This window comes from Nerophis lumbriciformis, linkage group LG23, assembly GCF_033978685.3.
Source record: "Nerophis lumbriciformis linkage group LG23, RoL_Nlum_v2.1, whole genome shotgun sequence".
Taxonomy (NCBI): domain Eukaryota; kingdom Metazoa; phylum Chordata; class Actinopteri; order Syngnathiformes; family Syngnathidae; genus Nerophis; species Nerophis lumbriciformis.
The window spans coordinates 30,169,759-30,191,660 of record NC_084570.2 but is presented as its reverse complement, the minus strand read 5'-3'; the positions used below and the strand labels follow the sequence as shown (position 1 = coordinate 30,191,660).

General features: G+C 39.7%; 1 protein-coding gene across 9 annotated transcripts in view; it reads right to left on the bottom strand.

Annotated features, from left to right (window-relative positions):
* The window catches only part of nab2 (NGFI-A binding protein 2 (EGR1 binding protein 2)), a 46,194-nt gene extending 25,839 nt beyond the window's left edge, over positions 1–20,355 (bottom strand). For 2 of the 9 annotated variants that reach the window (XM_061984798.1, XM_061984790.1), the window contains exons 1-6: positions 16,458–16,850; positions 10,383–11,270; positions 10,171–10,304; positions 8,072–8,123; positions 6,795–6,891; positions 6,445–6,630 (exon numbers count right to left, since the gene is read on the bottom strand). In XM_061984798.1, coding sequence (XP_061840782.1) covers positions 6,445–6,630; positions 6,795–6,891; positions 8,072–8,123; positions 10,171–10,304; positions 10,383–11,264 — 1,351 coding nt within the window. In that variant the 5' untranslated portion in view covers positions 11,265–11,270; positions 16,458–16,850. Of the gene's footprint in view, positions 1–6,444; positions 6,631–6,794; positions 6,892–8,071; positions 8,124–10,170; positions 10,305–10,382; positions 11,271–11,843; positions 12,094–14,783; positions 14,883–16,457; positions 16,851–20,337 lie in introns of those variants that run through there. The other 7 variants (XM_061984794.1, XM_061984791.1, XM_061984792.1 and 4 more) reach the window with 7 other exon arrangements.
* Positions 20,356–21,902: the final 1,547 nt, after the last annotated feature.

The following is a 21,902-nucleotide window of genomic DNA, read 5'->3' as shown; positions in this document are numbered from 1 at the left end:
AAGACCACCGGCCTTGATAATATCCCCTCCAGATTCCTCAGGGACTCTGCCACCACCATTGCCCCGATCATCACGCACATAATAAACCTCTCAATTACTCAAGGCCAAGTACCAAAAGATTTCAAAATAGCAAGAGTAACTCCCCTCTTTAAAAAAGGAAGCAAATTAAAACCTGGCAACTACCGACCTGTTTCTATTCTCAGTTCCATTTCGAAAGTAATGGAAAAAATAGTTTATGAACAGGTCGATACATACCTTGCCACTAATAAACTTGTGTACAAATTCCAATCCGGCTTCAGAACTAACCACTCCACTGACACATGCCTTCTCTATCTGACCGACCACATCAAACATGAGGTGGACGCGGGCAAATACTGCGGCATGGTCATGCTGGATCTTCAGAAGGCCTTTGACACCGTTGACCACGCTATACTGTTGGATAAGCTCAGAACAATCGGATTTGATAAAACCTCATCGAACTGGATGCAATCTTACTTGGAGGGGAGGAAACAGGTGGTTGAGTTGAACGGCACCGTGTCCCCCCCCCTCTCGGTAAGCTGTGGAGTCCCCCGAGGCAGTGTATTAGGGCCTTTACTGTTCCTAATATACATAAACGACATGTCATCAGCATGCGACTGTGAATTGTTTTTGTTTGCAGATGACTCGGCCCTGCTGGTATCCGGCAAGGACAAGTCACAGGTGGAGAAAATCCTAAGTGCTGAACTCTGTAGAATTTGCACCTGGCTCGCTGACAACAAGCTATCCATACACTTAGGTAAAACGGAATCCATCCTGTTTGGGTCCCACATCAACCTTAAGAAAGTCAGTGACTTCACTATAAAAGTGGGTGACATTGTTATCGCCAGGAAGGATGAGGTCACCTACTTAGGTTCCATTCTAGAGGCTAATCTTTCCTGTGATAAAATGGCAACCAAGGTAATCAAAAAGGTCAACCAACGAACGAGATTTCTCTATAGAATCTCCTCTCTGGTCAACAAAAGCACCATGAAGATTCTGGCGGGAACTCTTGTTCAACCCTTTTTCGATTACGCATGCACCTCCTGGTACCCTAGCACCTCCAAAACCCTCAAATCTAGACTCCAAACATCCCAGAACAAGCTAGTCAGATTACTTCTAGACCTCCACCCCAGATCACACCTCACTCTTACCCACTTCTCCAAAGTGGGCTGGCTCAGGGTGGAGGACAGAGTAAAACAACTTGCACTGAGCCTTGTCTATAAAATCCGCTACACTTCCCTGATACCAAAGTACATGTCAAACTACTTCCTTAATGTAAATGACCGCCATAACCACAACACCAGGGGGAGCTCCACAAACCACGTTAAACCCAGATTCCGATCTAACAAAGGTCTTAACTCATTCTCTTTCTATGCCACATCAATGTGGAATGCACTCCCAACAGGTGTAAAAGAAAGGGCATCTCTATCCTCCTTCAAAACCGCACTAAAAGAACACCTCCAGGCAACTTCAACCCTAAACTAACACCTTCCCTTCCTCATCATACCTCCTCGGATCGTAAATAATCAAATGTAAACAATCAAATGTAGTCACTTTTTCTTATAATTTCTGATCTCTCTCTCTGTGTCCAATACTTGCTGTACATATGTACCAAGTCAGACCTACACTGTTCCAAAGTCATTTTCTCTGATGATGCAATTGTTGATGACTGAAGTGTTGATACCAACCAAACTTAACCCCCCCCCCCCCCATATCCCACACCCTGGATTGTAAATAATGTAATTTATATACTGTGATGATTATCTTGTGTGATGACTGTATTATGAAAATAGTATATATCTGTATCATGGATCAATTTAAGTGGACCCCAACTTAAACAAGTTGAAAAACTTATTCGGGTGTTACCATTTAGTGGTCAATTGTACGGAATATGTACTTCACTGTGCAATCTACTAATAAAAGTTTCAATCAATCAATCGGCTAATACAGCTAATATAGACACTTACATCATGTGTTGCCTTTATTATAACACTTATATAGGAATTTTTAAGTCATTTTGATAGTAGGCTAACATAGCTAACACAGACACTTACATCATGTGTTGCCTTTATTATAACACTTATATAAGACTTTTAAGGTAATTTCGATAGTAGGCTAATATAACTCATATAGACACTTACATCATGTGTTGTCTTCATTGTAACACTTATATAAGACTTTTAAAGTAATTTTGATAGTAAGCTAATATAGTTAATGTAGACACTTACTTCATGTGTTGTTTTCATTATAACACTAATATAAGACTTTTAAAGTCATTTTGATAGTAGGCTAATATAGACACTTACATCATATGTTGTCTTCATTATAACACTTATATACGACTTTTAAGGTAATTGATAGTAGGCTAATATAACTAATATAGACACTTACATCATGTGTTGTCTTCATTATAACACTTATATAAGGCTTATAAAGTCATTTTGATAGTAGGATAACATAGCTAATATGACACTTACATCATGTGTTGTCTTCATTATAACACTTATATAGGAATTTTAAAGTCATTTTGATAGTAGACTAACATAGCTAATATAGATACTTACATCATGTGTTGTCTTCATTATAACAATTATATAAGACTTTTAAAGTCATTTTTATAGTAGGCTAATATAACTAATATAGACACTTACATCATGTGTTGTCTTCATTATAACACTTATATAGGAATTTCAAAGTCATTTTGATAGTAGACTAACATAGCTAATATAGATACTTACATCATGTGTTGTCTTCATTATAACAATTATATAAGACTTTTAAAGTCATTTTTATAGTAGGCTAATATAACTAATATAGACACTTACATCATGTGTTGTCTTCATTATAACACTTATATAGGAATTTCAAAGTCATTTTGATAGTAGACTAACATAGCTAATATAGATACTTACATCATGTGTTGTCTTCATTATAACAATTATATAAGACTTTTAAAGTCATTTTGATAGTAGGCTAATATAGACACTTACATCATGTGTTGTCTTCGTTATAACAATTATATAAGACTTTTAAAGTCATTTTGATAGTAGGCTAATATAGCTAATATACCCGGTAACTTAAGTTAAAGTTAAAGTACCAATGATGTCACACTTACATCATGTGTTGTCTTAATTATAACACTTATAAAATACTTTTAAATTCATTTTGATTGTAGGCTAATATAGTTAATATAGACACTTACATCATGTGTTGTCATTTTGATAGTAGGCTAATATAGACACTTACATAATATGTTGTCTTCATTATAACACTTATATAAGACTTTTAATGTCCTTTTGATAGTAGGCTAATATAGCTAATATAGACATTTACATTATGTGTTGTCTTCATTATAACACTTATATAAGACTTTTAAAGTAATTTTAATAGTCGGCTAATACAAACCCTGTTTCCATATGAGTTGGGAAATTGTGTTAGATGTAAATATAAACGGAATACAATGATTTGCAAATCCTTTTCAACACATATTCAATTGAATGCATTTCAAAGACAAGATGTTCAAACTCATAAACTTTATTTTTTTTTTGCAAATAATAATTAACTTAGAATTTCATGGCTGCAACACGTGCCAAAGTAGTTGGGAAAGGGCATGTTCACCACTGTGTTACATCACCTTTTCTTTTAACAACACTCAATAAACGATTGGGAACTGAGGAAACCAATTGTTGAAGCTTTGAAAGTGGAATTCTTTCCCATTCTTGTTTTATGTAGAGCTTCAGTCGTTCAACAGTCCGGGGTCTCCGCTGTCGTATTTTACGCGTCATAATGCGCCACACATTTTCGATGGGAGACAGGTCTGGACTGCAAGCGGGCCAGGAAAGTACCCGCACTCTTTTTTTTACGAAGCCACGCTGTTGTAACACGTGCTGAATGTGGATTGACATTGTCTTGCTGAAATAAGCAGGAGCGTCCATGAAAAAGACGGCGCTTAGATGGCAGCATATGTTGTTCCAAAACCTGTATGTACCTTTCAGCATTAATGGTGCCTTCACAGATGTGTAAGTAACCCATGCCTTGGGCACTAATACACCCCCATACCATCACAGATGCTGGCTTTTGAACTTTGCGTCGATAACAGTCTGGATGGTTCGCTTCCCCTTTGGTCCGGATGACGCAATGTCGAATATTTCCAAAAACAATTTGAAATGTGAACTCGTCAGACCACAGAACACACTTTTCCACTTTGCATCAGTCAATCTTAGATGAGTTCGGGCCCAGCAAACCTGGCTGCGTTTCTGGATGTTGTTGATAAATGGCTTTCGCTTTGCATAGTAGAGCTTTAACTTGCACTTACAGATGTAGCGACCAACTGTATTTAGTGACAGTGGTTTTCTGAAGTGTTCCTGAGCCCTTGTGGTGATATCCTTTAGAGATTGATGTCGGTTTTTGAAACAGTGGGATCGAAGGTCACGGTCATTCAATGTTGGTTTCCGGCCATGCCGCTTTCGTGCAGTGAATTCTCCAGATTCTCTGAACCTATTGATGATATTATGGACCGTAGATGTTGAAATCCCTAAATTTCTTGCAATTGAACGTTGTTCTTAAACTGTTTGACTATTTGCTCACGCAGTTGTGGACAAAGGGTGTACCTCGCCCCATCCTTTCTTGTGAAAGACTGAGCATTTTTTGGGTAGCTGTTTTTATACCCAATCATGGCACCCACCTGTTCCCAATTAGCCTGCACACCTGTGGGATGTTCCAAATAAGTGTTTGATGAGCATTCCTCAACTTTATCAGTATTTATTGCCACCTTTCCCAACTTCTTTGTCACGTGTTGCTGGCATCAAATTCTAAAGTTAACGATTATTTGCAAAAAAAAAATGTTTATGAGTTTGAACATCAAATATGTTGTCTTTGTAGCATATTCAACTGAATATGGGTTGAAAATGATTTGCAAATCATTGTATTCCGTTTATATTTACATCTAACACAATTTCCGAACTCATATGGAAACGGGGTTTGTATAATATAAACACTTACATCATGTGTTGTCTTCATTATAACACTTATCACCAGGGGTGCTCATTACGTCGATCGCGAGCTACCGGTCGATCGCGGAGGGTGTGTCAGTCGATCACCAGCCAGGCATTAAAAAAATAGTCCTAAAAATGAGCGATCATAAATTTTCACTATGACGTCACTTTCGTCACTTGATTGACATTCACGGCACCCGAGGGTCTTCTGAGGTGACGCTGGCTGCTGCCAGCTCATTAAATTTACCGACTGGAAGGCGAGAAACACTTTATTTCAACAGACTCTGGCGCCGTTCCTGTCGTCAAAACTCCAAAGACCGACTGCACAGTTGCACAGTTGCGCTAACAAAATAAGAGTCTCAGAAAGCTGGCGTGCACAAGCTAGCAAGCTACGGAGTTTGCCGACAATGTATTTCTTGTAAAGTGTATACAAAGGAGTACGGAAGCTGGACAAATAAGATGCCAACAACCAACCACTTTCATGTGATATTGGACAGAAAGGAGGACTTTTTTTTGTCCTCCATTCGAAAATGCGGACGTTATCAGCACCACTGTCTGATTCCAATCAATGCAAGTCATCAGAATCAGGTAATAATACCAATTTATATTCTTGTCTTCATGAAAGAAAGGAATCTATTTGTGTTAAACATGCTTGTATTATCTTTAAACACCTTTAACTTGTTAACAATATTAACTATATGTGTTAAACATGCTTGTATTATCTTTAACTACCTTTAAGTTGTTAACAATATTAACTACATGTGTTAAACATGCTTGTATTATCTTTAAACACCTTTAACTTATTAACAATATTAACTATATGTGTTAAACATGCTTGTATTATCATTACACACCTTTAACTTGTTAACAATATTAACTATATGCGTTAAACATGCTTGTATTATCTTTAAACACCTTTAACTTGTTAACAATATTAACTATATGTATTAAACATACTTGTATTATCATTAAACACCTTTAATTTATTAACAATATTAACTATATGTGTTAAACGTGCTTGCATTATCATTAAACACCTTTAACTTGTTAACAAAAACATATATTTCATAAATAAGTAAATATAAATTATATATATGAATGAGGTAGATCCCCACGACTTGATCAATTGAAAAGTAGCTCGCCTGCAGAAAAAGTGTGAGCACCCCTGACTTACATCATGTGTTGTCTTAATTATAACACTTATATAAGGTGTTTATTTTTTGCGGCTCCAGACAGATTTGTTTTGTATTTCTGGTCCAATATGGCTCTTTCAACATTTTGGGTTGAGTTATGCCGACTCGCAAGCCAAGAATGAACAAGAAATATGCAAATTCACTGTAAATCTCGTGGGCGATAAACCATTTCTTTAATACCTGCAGTGGCTTTAAAGATGGACAAACACACAACAGTAAGTTATTATTTGGAAAGTCACCTGTGGAGTGAGCTCCTTCCGACCCTAATTTGATCTTGCCGGCCCGGTCATGTGACACCAGGCGAGCCAATCGCAGACCTTCGTCCATGAGCGTTTGCTGCATAAGATGGCGACTCCAGGTGGCGGGGTTGGTGCTGTCGGCGGGAGGGCAGGGCGAGGGCGACTGGTTGCATTGTGACGCCACGTCTGACAGGAAGAACACAGGATGATGCAACACACACACACACGCACGCACGCACGCACGCACACACACACACACACACACACACACACACACACACACACACACACACACACACACACACACACACCCACACACGTGCCTCAGGGACGCTTTTCAAGTCTCATACCATGTGACACGCTGTCTGGACTTCCTGCCGACAAGCTGTCGTCATTCAACACCTCAACGCCCTCCGTTGCCAGGAGTGACGACGTGTTCTCGGTCACCTGTCATTAAAAACATTCAGTTAGGTTTCAATAAACGCAGAAGTGTAAACACACACACACACACACACACACACACACACACACACACACACACACACACACACACACACACACACACACTCTTGTATTTGTTACCTTCTTGAGACCTCCAAAAAATGCCTACCTCTTTAGAACCACCCTTTCTAGATACATAAAGATTTGTATTTACAACATTAATAATACATACATACTATGCCAATATAAAAAAGCTTGTTGTGAAAAATTAGTTGGAATTTCACAAGAAAAAGGTCACAATTTCACAAGAAAAACTTTTGGCAGTATTATAATAAGTCGTAATTTTACTCAACGCAAGTCAAAATTTTACAAGAAAAACTGAACATTTGTGCAATATTATGACAAAAGTTGGAATTTTACTCAATAACAGTCGCAATTTTACAAGAAAAGCTTAACATTTTGGCAATTTTGTGGAAAGAGTCGTAACTTTACTCGACAAAAGTCACAATTTTATAAGAAAACTTTAAAATGTTGGCATTATTATAATAATAATCGGAATTTCACTTGGCAAAATTATGACAAAAGTCATAATTTTATTGAGGAAGCTAACTGTTGATGGCCATTATAGTCTTAGTACCATAGTGTATTTGTCCATTCTATGGTCACATATTTAAGTTAAAGTTAAAGTGCCAATGATTGTCACACACACACTAGAAGTGGCAAAATTATTCTCTGCATTTGACCTATCACCCTTGATCACCCCCTGGGAGGTGAGGGCAGCATATGGGACGTGGGTGGACTTACGTCAGCACCGGAAGTCGTAAAATCAGCTGTTCACCTGGCGGGTTTTTTCGGAGATGAATAGGGAAGTCCTTCTTTAGTTGACGTCTTGTTTTATCACATATCGCTGCCTCTGCGCCTGTCAATGTTTACTTTTGTATGCACATTAAATCAACAAAAAAATCCTGACTTTGGAGCAATGTTCACAGACTCTAGTATTTGGCTCTCTATTAGATGCAATGGTTTTCTGTATTGGGACCATGATTTCGGTCCTAACTTGTTCACCGGTCCTCATATAGATGGTACTTTTCCTTGTTGATGACTCAAGAAAAATAGAAATACAAGAACACACACACACACACACACACACACACACACACACACATACACACACGTCTGAGTTCACCTCAAGTCTCGCTCTCTTCTGAGGCAGTAGACTGTTGTCCTCCATGTTTGGCCTTCAAAGCGATGGCAATCCAAAAAACACACACAAGAAAGTATGATTCATAATCATACACAAGAATACTGTACAACAGGGGTGTACAAACTTTTTCCAGCAAGGGCCACTTTGATACATTTTGTACATTAAAGATAGTAAAAGCGATATAGTTCCGTCAATAGATGCTAACTATCTGCACGCAACATTCATATCCTCACTTTGTGTTATCGCTAACAAAACGTATTTTACCCAGTTTTACCCTAAGCGAAGCATTTTCAAGCAATAAATGGCTAAATGAACTAAAAATATCAATACTACAGTAGTATTGGCCTAAAAGATCAGACCGCACTGTTCAGAAGTGTAGATAGAACAAGCCAAAATAAGAATTAAGAAGATATTTACAGGATGTGAACAATTAAATTATGACACAATATGTTACTGCATACGTCAGCAGACTAATTAGGAGTATTTGTTTGTTTACTTACTACTAAAAGACAAGTTGTCTAGTATGTTCACTATTTTATTTAAGGACTACATTTTTCCTAAATAAGAAACAGATGTTTAATGTATTGTAAGATTTTGTGTTAAAATAAAGCCAATAAAGCAATTTTTTGTGGTCCCTTTTATTTAAAATAGTATTCAAAAGTACCAAAATACTTTTTAGTACCGGTACCAAAATATTTGTATCGGGAAAGGAACACTTCAGAAAACCATTGTCAGTAACTACAGTTCGCCGCTACATTGATTGATTGATTGATTGATTGAGAAGTTTGTTGAAATCTTAAAGAATTGAATCCATGTAATGCTTTAAAAAGGCAAATGGATGGCACAAAAAGCCAAAAGGCTTGTTTCCATTGTGGGCCATTAAATATTCATCACATTTCAAACATTCAATAATAAAAGATATATAACCTGTAACATGTATATAAAAAAATATGTTACAAAAAATTGATAAATTAAATACATATAAACAGTATACAAAAATGGGGGGGTGGGGGGGGGTATATACACTGACACATCTGTAAGTGCAAGTTAAAACTCTACTATGCAAAGCCAAAGCCATTTATCAACAACACCCAGAAACGCTTCGCTGGGCCCGAGCTCATCTAAGATGGACTGATGCAAAGTGGAAAAGTGTTCTGTTGTCTGACGAGTCCACATTTCAAATTATTTTTGGAAACTGTGGACGTCGTGTCCTTCGGACTCAAGAGGAAAATAACCATCCGGACTGTTCTAGGCGCAAAGTTCAAAAGCCAGCATTTGTGATGGTATGGGGGTGTATTAGTGCCCAAGGCATGGGTAACTTACACATCTGTGAAGGCACCATTAATGCTGAAAGGTACATACAGGTTTTGAAACAACATATGTTGCCATCCAAGCAACGTCTTTTTCATGGACGCCCCTGCTTATTGCAGCAAGATAATGCCAAGCCACATTCTGCACATATTACAACAGTATGGCTTCGGAGTAAAAGAGTGCGGGTACTAGACTGGCCTGTCTGTAGTCCAGACCTGTCCCCCATTGAAAATGTGTGACGCATTATGAAGCCTAAAATACCACAATGGAGACCCCCGGACTGTTGAACAACTTAAGCTGTACATCAAGCAAGAATGGGAAATAATTCCACCTGAAAAGCTTCAAAAATGTGTCTTCTCAGTTCCCAAACGTTTACTGAGTGTTGTTAAAAGGAAAGGCCATGTAACACAGTTGTAAAAATGCCCCTGTGACAACTTTTTTGCAATGTGTTGCTGCCATTAAACTCTGAGTTAATGATTATTTGCACAAAAAAAAAATTAAGTTTCTCAGTTAGAACATTAAATATCATGTCTTTGCGGTCTACTCAATTGAATATAAGTTGAAAAGGATATGCAAATAATTGTATTCTGTTTTTATTTACCATTTACACAACGTGCTAACTTCACTGGTTTTGGATTTTGTAGATCATCTATCTACATCAACAATATGATTTCCCTGAGTAGCTGGACAGGACAAAGTGTCAAATGTGGTTCATTTAGCTTGCCTTTTGATAGGCTTCATGAGAAGGACTTGGTGCCGAGTCTTCTTACCGCGCGTGCTTCACAGTGGACGTGTAGGCGCATTTCCTGGCCACCTGCCGAGCCAGTGAGAAGAGCTCCACCCGTCTCAGCAGGAGGGCGTTGTCCCGCATACAGAACTGGGCCGCGGCCTCGTTGATGATCAGCTGAGGAGGGCAGAAGATGAACAATGGTCAGGTGACAGAAGCTGGGGAACATCTCCCGGTCTCCGGACGTGATTTTACCTCGTGCTGCGTGAGGTGCTTGCCTTCTCTGCGCTTGGAGTCGAAGCGTCCGTAGATGAGACTGTACTTGCGGATCTCCTCTTCCTTCTTCATGTCCCGGGAGCTCATTTCAAAGATGTGGCCCACGGTCTTGGCCATCTTCTTGTTTATCCTCAGCAGACTCTTCATCTCTGCCGGGTCGGAGCGAGGCAGAGTCCTGAGGAGTCTCTCCACGCTGTCTGCCACGGACTGAGCCGTCTCGGCGTCCAGTTGTCCCGCGGGCCAGGCCGACAGAGCGTTGGAGGAGGAACTCGGAGACCCTGGGGCAACGGGGGCACGTACAGGTTGGTGAGGGGGGCTGGGCGGCTCCTCCTCCATTCCTGACGAGGCGCAATTGCCATTGGGTTCTGGGCCGAGCCAGTGTGGTTCCATGGGGGACAGTTTTTCGCGGTAGTGTGCGTCCGGGGGCTGGGGGGATGCCTGGGAACAGGGGCTCCGAGGACTCCCGTTGTGCATGGGGGTAAGACACGCCCTATCCTCGCGTTCACACGGTGACCCCGGCTGCCCGTTGCTCACAGATCTCCTGGGCCCACTCGGACCTGTGCCGTCGACTTTAAACAGCGGAATGCCCCCGACGGAGGGCACGCCGGACGCGGGCTGGCTGAAAACCGTGGGGTTGGCGGCCCAGTCTCGGAGGGCCTTTTGGAGCCTGCGTACGTGCAGCGGCTTGGTGGCCATGCCCACCAGGGCCATGATCTCCAGGAACTCATCTTCGGCCGCTTCGCAGAGCTGCTGCACGTCGTCGCCGCCCTGCTGGATGAAGGTGTCGTAGTAGGCCAGCAGGTTGGCCCTCTGCAGGACCCGGTAGAGCTGCAGCTCCCCGAGTGTGCGCGGAAGAGACATGGTGCGCTGCGTGGACAAGTAGAGGCGGGACAAATGAGACACATAGACCTAGACAAGTCTGAAACAGCTCAAGCAGGGCTATTCAACTGGCGGCCCGCCCAAGCTTTTAATTTGGCCCGCCAAACAACACCCAAATAGGCTTGATGAAACCATTCAAAACTATGTTGTTCATGTATGCAGTACTCCCATCTCCATATGTGTCGCCTTGAAAAAAATCTAAATAAATCGCAAAAATCTGACTTTTAACAGCGACTGGACAACAAATGTATTGAAATTGCTGACTTTGTGATGTTGAACTGAATTAAATAACTCATATTATGTTCAACATATGGTGAATGTTTATATTCAACTTGGAGAAACCACCAGGTGTAAGTAAATAATGGTTGAGTCCATAATAAATTAAGGAGCCTTCGTTGGACAATCGCATGTGGACTGGGTTAACTCTCTCACAAGAAGAGGCAATACATTCAGACTTAAGAATGCAAAAGGGATAGCTCTATCCTGGAGGAGAGACTCCTTGTCTGTCTTCACTTCAACATTTAAGTTACAACATATAGAGGTTGTTTTCCGGTCACTTACACATGAACATCTCCTTACATGGTCAGGTTGTACTCTCCTGAGTTAACACACACCCAGACAGAGAAAGAAGGAATATAAGACGTTGGTTGGACTCCTCCAAGTTAGGAGTGGCTCATTTTCTTGACCTGACCTCTTCCAGGAACTGCAGTCCTGTATAATGACACTCGCTTGTAATAAAGCAACTTTTGGTTCAGTAAAGCGTCTCCGACGTCTCTTTTGATCCAACCTCACCGCCGTGTCACCCTTCTGTCTGAAGGAGGATGACAAGACCAGAAATACACATCAATGTCTTTTGTATTCGCGGTTCTGTTGTTTTTGGCTGTTTGACTAAAACATTCATGTAGCGTTGAATTTGACCAGCAGAGGGCAATAAAGCTACACTTTAGGTCTAATTGTGTTAAACTACATGTGTGCAATGTTTGCTGTGGGTATTAACGCCTAACTTACTGTTTTATATATGTAACATACACAATGGACATTATTTGGAATGGCGTGGCTCGGTTGGTAGGGCGGCCGTGCCAACAACTTGAGAGTTCCGGGTTCGATCCCCGTTTCCGCCATCCAAGTCACTGCCCTTGTGTCCTTGGGCAAGATAAACACCCAAATAGGCTTGATGAAACCATTCAAAACAAGGTTGCTCATGTATGCAGTACTCCCGCCACCCCGCAGGGGCGAAACAGCGAAACATATGTATCACAGTGAAGCAACAGTGGGTGAGTAGAAGAAGACGACGACACTATCGACCCTGAAAAAAAAATCTAAATAAATCTGACTTTTAACAGCGACTGGACAACAAATGTATTTGTGGTCGTGTTGTTTTTGACTGACTCTGCCGATCAAAACTTGTTAAATACATGTAGCGCTGAATTTGACCAGCAGAGGGCGATAAAGCTACATCTTAATTGTGTTAAACCACATGTGTGCAATGTTTACTTTGTGTATTAATACTAAACTTTGTATTTTATTCATGTAACATACACAGTGGACATTATTTATGTAAAGTACACAATGGACATTATGTGGAACGCCGTGGCTTGGTTGATAAAGCGGCCGTGCCAGAAACTTGAGAGTTCCAGGTTCGATCCCCGCTTCTAGTGTGCCAAGGGAAAATATGCAATTTCACCCAATTGGCCTAAAAAATATTGTTTGCAAACCAATATTTGCAACCCGCAAGAAATGTGCCTGTGCTTTCTTGCGATCGGCATAGTGCCTAGGGATGTCCAATAATATCGGACTGCCGATATTATCGGCCGATAAATGCTTTAAAATGTAATATCGGAAATGATCAGTATCGGTTTCAAAAAGTAAAATGTATGACTTTTTAAAACGCTGCTGTGTACATAGACATAGTAAAAAGTACAGAGCGCCAATAAACCTTGAAGGCACTGCCTTTGCGTGCCGGCCCATTCACATAATATCTACGGCTTTTCACACACACAAGTGAATGCCTTTCATACTTGGTCAACAGCCATACAGGTCACACTGAGGGTGGCCGTATAAACAACTTGAACACTGTTACAAATATGCGCCACACTGTGAACCCACACCAAACAAGAATGACAAACACATTTCGGGAGAACATCCGCACCGTAACACAACATAAACACAACAGAACAAATACCCAGAACCCCTTGCAGCACTAACTCTTCCGGGACGCTACAATATACACCCCCCGCTACCACCAAACCCAGACTTAGATAACGGGTTTCACTATGTGAAGCGTTTTGAGTCGCTGCAGAAAAGCGCTATATAAATATAATTCACTTCACATTTATGTAATACACACAATGGACTTTTGTAATGTTGATATTTCCAGTCTTACATAAAAAAAAACAATTCAAAAGAAGGAACATCAACAAAACGTGGTCGCTACATCTGTAAGTGCAAGTTAAAACTCTACTATGCAAAGCGAAAGCCATTTATGAACAACACCTAGATCTAAGATGGACTGATGCAAAGTGGAAAAGTGTTCTGTGGTCTGATGAATCCACATTTCAAATTGTTTTGTAAACTGTGAACGTCGTGTCCTCTGGACCAAAGAGGAAAAGAACCATCCGGACTGTTCTAGAAGCAAATTTCAAAAGTCAGCATCTGTGGTGGCATGGGGGTGTATTAGTGCCCAAGGCAAGGGTAACTTACACATCTGTGAAGGCACCATTAATGCTGAAAGGTACATACAGGTTTTGGAGCAACATATGTTGCCATCCAAGCAACGTTACCATGGACGCCCCTGCTTATTTCAGCAAGACCAAGCCACATTCTGCCCAAATGTTTACTGAGTGTTGTTAAAAGGAAAGGCCATGTAACATAGTGGTAAAAATACCCCTGTGACAACTTTTTTGCAATGTGTTGCTGCCATTAAATTCCAAGTTAATGATTATTTGCACAATTTCTTTTTTTTTTTAAATTCATTATTCATAATTCATAATTCACTTCACATTTATGTAACACACACAATATACTTTTGTAATTAGACTTAGACAAACTTTAATGATCCACAAGTGGAATTGTTCCACACAGTAGCTCAGTTACAAAGGATGGAAAGTGCAAGGATGGAAAGGATAATGCAGGTATAAAGTAGACAAAAAATGTACCATAGTGGCAATATAAAATATAACATATATGTAATATTTACATATTATATATACAGTATATAACACATACTGATATATTATATTATATTATATCTTTACATAATATATACAATATATAACAATGACAATGTACAATATTACAGTATATGTCAGTATTTTTCAACCTTTTTTGAGCCAAGGCACATTTTTTTCATTGAAAAAAATCCAGGGGGACACTATCCCATCCTCGTCGCCATTGTTGTGTGCCAAACTTGTCACTTATTAGTTCACTTATTAGCAATCTAAGCTTAATAATACACCAAAAGAAAGCTTATTGTCTTTTTCTGCCTTTTATTCCCGCTCTTACTTTTTCCACTTCCAGGTGTCCAACACACAACACGTGTCGTCATATCCTGTGTCCCCCGCCCGAAGTTCCCCTTACAATGGTTTCCGGTATTGTCCTGTGACCCGGGTAACCACCACCAGTAGAAAATGTTAAAAACGAAACTCAATAGCCTATATCGACAATATAAAGTCGTTCTCATCATATACGTGACGCAATTGTTCGATATGACTTCAAGCCGTAACCATCATTAATTCTCTTGTCTCAAAGTAGGCTTACAAAGCAACGAGCTACCTTCTGCTACCTACTGGTACGGAAGACTATTACATGGTTAGTCTGCTGATCTCCAGACAGCACAGACACTCTACAGCGGCACATTGTTTGTGGACTATGATTAACGGTTTGCAAAAAATATTCTTCCGACCAATTAAGTGAAATTGCATAATTTCCCACAGCACACCACACAATATCTCACGGTACACTAGTGTGTTGCAGCGCAGTGGTTGAAAAACACTGGTATGTGTAACAGCTGCAGCATAAAATAGAGAGTAGATCCAGCAGAAAATAGACATTATAAACAAAGAGAAGTAGCTAATGTCGATATTTTCAGTCTTACAAAAAAAAAGAAAAATTCAAAAGAAAGAACATCAACAGATTCGGTGACCACAGATGAGGCGCTAGCTGTCCAAAGTCGGGACCCAGGGTGGACCACTCATCTGTGCATCAGTTGGGGACGTCTCTGCGCTGCTGACCTGTCTGCACTCAAGATGATCTCATGCTGACCCCACTATGGACTGGACTCTCACTATTATGATAGATCTACTATGGACTGGACTCTCACTATTATGTTAGATTCACTATGGACTGGACTCTCATACTATTATGTTAGATCCACTATGAACTGGACTCTCACACTATTATGTTAGATCCACTATGGACTGGACACTCACAATATTATGCTAGATCCTCTATGGACTGGACTCTCACAATTATATGCTAAATCCACTATGGACTGGACTCTCACTATTATGTTAGATCCACTATGGACTGGACTCTCACAATATTATGCTAGGTCCACTCGACGTCCATTGCACCGGTCGCCCGAGGCGGGGGTCCCCCACGTCTGCGGTCCCCTCCAAGGTTTCTCATTGTCATCCCATTGGGTTGAGTTTTGTCTTGCCCTGATGTGGGATCTGAGCCGAGGATGTCGTTGTGGCTTGTGCAGCCCTTTGAGACACTCGTGATTTAGGGCTATATAAGTAAACATTGATTGATTGATTGAATGAATGATTCCCGGGCACGGCCACCGCTGCCGCCCACGGCTCCCGCCTCACCTCTCAGGGGGTGATCAAGGGGATGGGTCAAATGCAGAGAATAATTACGCCACACCTAGTGTGTGTGTGACAATCATTGGTACTTTAACTTTAACTTACACAGGCACTTTCTAAAGAACTGAAGTTAATTATATGTTTATAGCGCTTTTTCTCTAGTGACTCAAAGCGCTTTACATAGTGGAACCCAATATCTAAGTTACATTTAAACCAGTGTGGGTGGCACTGGGAGCAGGTGGGTAAAGCGTCTTGCCCAAGGACACAACGGCAGCGGCTAGGATGGCGGAAGCGGGGATCGAACGGGGAACCCTCAAGTTGCTGGCACGGCCACTTTACCAAGCGAGCTATACCACATCGTTCTTCTTACCTTCTTCTAGTCTTGGAGTGGCAGTCGGCTCCAACGTCGAAACAATTCAAAACAAGCAGCACCAGATGTTGCAATCAGACAACGCCGCCTTGAATTTTATTCTCCTTTCCTCGCTCGGCTCTCACCTTGAAGTGGAAGCGTGGCCGGCCGCGATCGGCGTCGTAGAATCCCCTCCGCGCACCAGAGCCGGTCTGAGATCACTGGCAGAAATCCTCTTCCGGCGCAGCGTATTGGTCGCTGGCTGTGTGTGCGTGTGTGTGTGTGTGTGTGTGTGTGTGTGTGTGTGTGTGTGTGTGTGTGTGTGTGTGTGTGTGTGTGTGTGTGTGTGGGCCGGAGAATGACGGGGGCGGACTGCAGCGCGCCATCTGACCGAAAAAGAGCCTTCCTCTCCCGGTAGAGAGGCGGCTTTCAAATTGGAGATGTGGGTGGGAGAGGCGGGGGTCTCCGAATTAACCCCGGTGTGTCTTTAAGACGTGTTTGCTTTAAAAATAACAAAGACCCCGTAATGACGAGGCAACTTAGTGATCAGTTACATTTTTTTTCTTCTAATTTCATATATTTATTATCATTTTAGGTAATCATATTGTGTTCCTTATTGTCAATTTCCTCATGCAAAACTATGACTAGGAGTAAAAAAAACTACTACTGAACATTCCCATTATGGACATTTATAGATGATCCACTCATAATGAAAACAATGCATTTATTGTAGTTACAAATCATATTCCAGTGGTTCTAAAACTCTTTTTTACCAAGTAGCACCTCAGACAATCTTGACTCTCCAAGTACCACCATAACGAGCAACATGAACGTACAGTTGCAAAGTAGGCCTAGGTATTCATCAAGTACCACCATAATGACCAACATTAAATACAGTAGGGTAGTAGACCTAAGTTTTAATCAAGTACCACCATAATGACAACATTAAAGTACAGTAGTGTAGTAGACCTAAGTATTCATCAAGTACCACCATAATGACCAACATTAAAATACAGTAGTGCAGTAGACCTAAGTATTCATCAAGTACCACCATAATGACAACATTAAAATGCAGTAGTGTAGGAGACCTAAGTATTCATCAAGTACCACCATAATGACAACATTAAAGTACAGTAGTGTAGTAGACCTAAGTATTCATCAAGTACCACCATAATGACATCTAAAATCAGTAGTGTAGTAGACCTAAGTATTCATCAAGTACCACCATAATGACAACATTTAAATAAAGTAGTGTAGTAGTCCTAAGTATTCATCAAGTACCACCATAATAACAACAATTAAAGTACAGTAGTGTAGTAGACCTAAGTATTCATCAAGTACCACCATAATGACAACATTAAAGTACAGTAGTGTAGTAGACCTAAGTATTCATCAAGTACCACCATAATGACAACATTAAAGTACAGTAGTGTAGTAGACCTAAGTATTCATCAAGTACCACCATAATGACAACATCTAAAATCAGTAGTGTAGTAGACCTAAGTATTCATCAAGTACCACCATCATGACAACATTTAAATAAAGTAGTGTAGTAGTCCTAAGCATACTTGCCAACTTTGAGACCTCCGAATTCGGGAGATTGGGGGTGTATATTGTAGCCCGGAAGAGTTAGGGATACAAGGGATTCTGGGTATTTGTTCTGTTGTGTTTATGTTGTGTTACGGTGCAGATGTTCTCCCGAAATGTGTTTGTCATTTTTGTTTGGTTTGGGTTCACAGTGTGGCGCATATGAGTAAGAGTGTTAAAGTTGTTTTATACGTCCACCCTCAGTGTGACCTGTATGGCTGTTGATCAAGTATGTCTTGCAGTCACTTACGTGTGTCTGCAGAAGCCTCATACAATATTTGACTTGGCTGGCACGCTATTTGTATGGTGTAAAAGTGGACGCGATGACGGGTTGTAGAGGACGCTAAAGACAGTGCCATCACGGCACGCCCTTAATATTGTTGTCCGGGTGAAAATCGGGGGGAATTCGGGAGAATGGTTGCCCCGGGAGATTTTCGGAAGGGGCACTGAAATTCGGAAGTCTCCCGGAAAAATCGAGAGGGTTGGCAAGTATGGTCCTAAGTATTCATCAAGCACCACCATAATGACAACGTTAACGTACAGTTGCATAGAAGGCCTAAGTATTCATTAAAAACACAGCAAATATATATGAAGGTGTCTGTTACTTATATATATATATATATATATATATATATATATATATATATATATATATGTATATATATATATATATATATATATATATATATATATATATATACATATATATATATATATATATATATATATATAACGTAGTAACAGACACCTTCATAACAATATGTAATATGTACAATATACACACTGCAAGTATATATATAATGTAGTAACAGACACTTTCATAACACTATGTAATATGTACAATATACACACTGCAAGTATATATATAATGTAGTAACAGACACTTTCATAACACTATGTAATATGTACAATATACATACTGCAAGTATATATATAATGTAGTACCAGACACCTTCATAACAATATGTACAATATACACACTGCAAGTATATGTATCATTTAGTAACAGACACCTTCATAACAATATGTAATAAGTTTTATACACACACTGCAAGCATATATATAATGTAGTAACATACACCTTCATAACAATACTGTATGTAATATGTACAATATACACACTGCAAGTATATATATAATGTAGTACCAGACACCTTCATAACAATATGTACAATATACACACTGCAAGTATATATATAATGTAGTAAGAGACACTTTCATAACAATAGGTGATATGTTGTATATACACACTGCAAGTATATATATAATGAAGTGACAGCTACCTTCATAACAATATGTAATATGTACAATATACACACACGCGCGTGTGTTCTAGTCGTGGCGCATTTCGTAACAAACAACTAAGACGGCTATTTTTGAACAAAATAGGTTTCACAACCTTATCTTTTTTAAGCTGAATATACAGAAGATGAACTGCTGCTTCTAGAAGTGAGCACAAAGGAAGAGTGAGACATTAGAGCAGATGGAAGTCGAGAGTGTGAAGTGAAAGTGACTTTGGCACTACAAATGTTGAACTTGGAGACAAGCTGTTTCGACATAAATGGAGTGCTTACGCAAATAAACCAGAAAAACGTCTTTGGCCCGCTGGACCGAACAGACAACTGTCCATCGAGGTAGTCACACTTTATATTGATCATGATACACGCAGCACGTCATGCGTGTTATTACAACTACAGTACATTCACTGTCTGGCTAGATGTGTACAAACAAAACATGAAATAATACTTTACAGATACTGTAATATGATTGTTCATGTTTGTCACTCAGTACAGCTTGGTGTCCTATCACATTGTGTTGTGTATTACAAACTCAAACATGTTTGTGTTGACGTAGAAGTTAGCTTATCTCTTTCTGTAGTTAGCTTTTACGGCTAATACCGTAGCATGTCGATGTGTTAGTACGCTAGAAAAATAGTTCCTCAGTGTTCACTCTTACAACAACAATGTTGCTACAGTTTGGTTATTAAACAGGTTACAGAACATAAATGAAGTATTGTTGAGGGGTTTTCAATGCATTTTTAAAGTGATTTAGAGGTAGAATTGATTGCTAACATTAGCTGCATTGCTAGCCACCAATAACGAGCTGTTTTTTCCGTGTTACAAAACGAAAAAAACTAAAACCTTTTGTCTTGTTGTCTCTCATAATAATTGTGAATGATAAGCACAATTTAAAAAAAAAGTGCATTTTCCCTTTAACATGTATATTTAATATTTTGACAGTTTGAACGGTAACACTGTGTTTGAATATTTAATTAGGTGCTTCTTTGGCGCACCACTAGATGTAGCCCGCGTACCTTATTCTTCCCGGGGTCCGAAAGAAAACACAGACATACGTTTGTTCAATTGTTATACAGAACAATAACTATAATACAGCATTATAAAGTACATTATATTTACGTGACATCATTGACTTTGTTACATATACACTAACCTGTCTGGGGACTAAATTAGCCTTTGGCTAAAACCTGACATATTTACATATGTTATGTGACATATATGTTCATTAATATGTGTTGTCCTTATTTTGAATAAAAGAAGTGAAATCAAAAAGAAACAAGATCATGCTGATAAGCATATGCTGATAAGCATACTTGCCAACCCTCCCGGATTTTCCGGGAGACTCCCGAAATTCAGCGCCTCTCCCGAAAACCTCCCGGGACAAATTTTCTCCCGAAAATCTCCCGAAATTCAGGCCGAGCTGGAAGCCACGCCCCCTCCAGCTCCATGCGGACCTGAGTGACGTGTCGACAGCCTCTTTTCACGTCCGCTTTCCCACAATATAAACAGCGTGCCTGCCCAATCACTTTATAACTGTAGAATGATGGAGGGCGAGTTCTTGGTTTCTTATGTGGGTTTATTGTTAGGCAGTTTCATTAACGTCCTCCCAGCGCGGCAACAACACACAACAACAGCAGTCACGTTTTCGTCTACTGTAAAGCAGTTCGTCTGCCGTAAAACAGTTCGTCTGCCGTATACAGCAATGTTGTGACACTCTTAAACAGGACAATACTGCCATCTAGTGTACATGCATATGTGACAATAACATCTACGGCTTTTAGAGAGTGCAGTGCACAACTGTGCACACAACAAGGAGACGAAGCAGAATGCATCATCAGAGAGGGTGTTCAGCATGGTTAGAAAAATAGTGACAGAGAATAGAACAAGGATGGACAATTCAACCCTTAACTCAACAATGAGTAGATGAGTGTTATGTGTGTGTATATGTGTAAATAAATGAACACTGAAATTCAAGTATTTATCTTATTTATTTATACATATATATATATATATATATATATATATATATATATATATATATATATATATATATATATATATATATATATATATATATATATATATATATATATATATATATATATATATATATATGTAGCTAGAATTCACTGAAAGTCAAGTATTTCTTATATATATATATATATATATATATATATATATATATATATATATGAAATACTTGACTTGGTGAATTCTAGCTGTAAATATACTCCTCCCCTCTTAACCACGCCCCCAACCTTGTGGTTAGAGTGTCCGCCCTGAGATCGGTAGGTCGTCAGTTCAAACCAAAGACTATAAAAATGCTTGACAATCAGCATCAAAGGTTGGAATTGGGGGTTAAATCACCAAAAATTATTCCCGGGCATGGCTACTGCTGTTGCTCACTGCTCCCCTCACCTCCCAGGGGGTGATCAAGGGTGATGGGTCAAATGCAGAGAATAATTTCGCCACACCTAGTGTGTGTGAGACAATCATGGGTACTTTAACTTTAATGTAACTTAACATATGGAGGGGGGACAAATTAAACGATTGCAGTGTAATTACATGACCATCATCAACC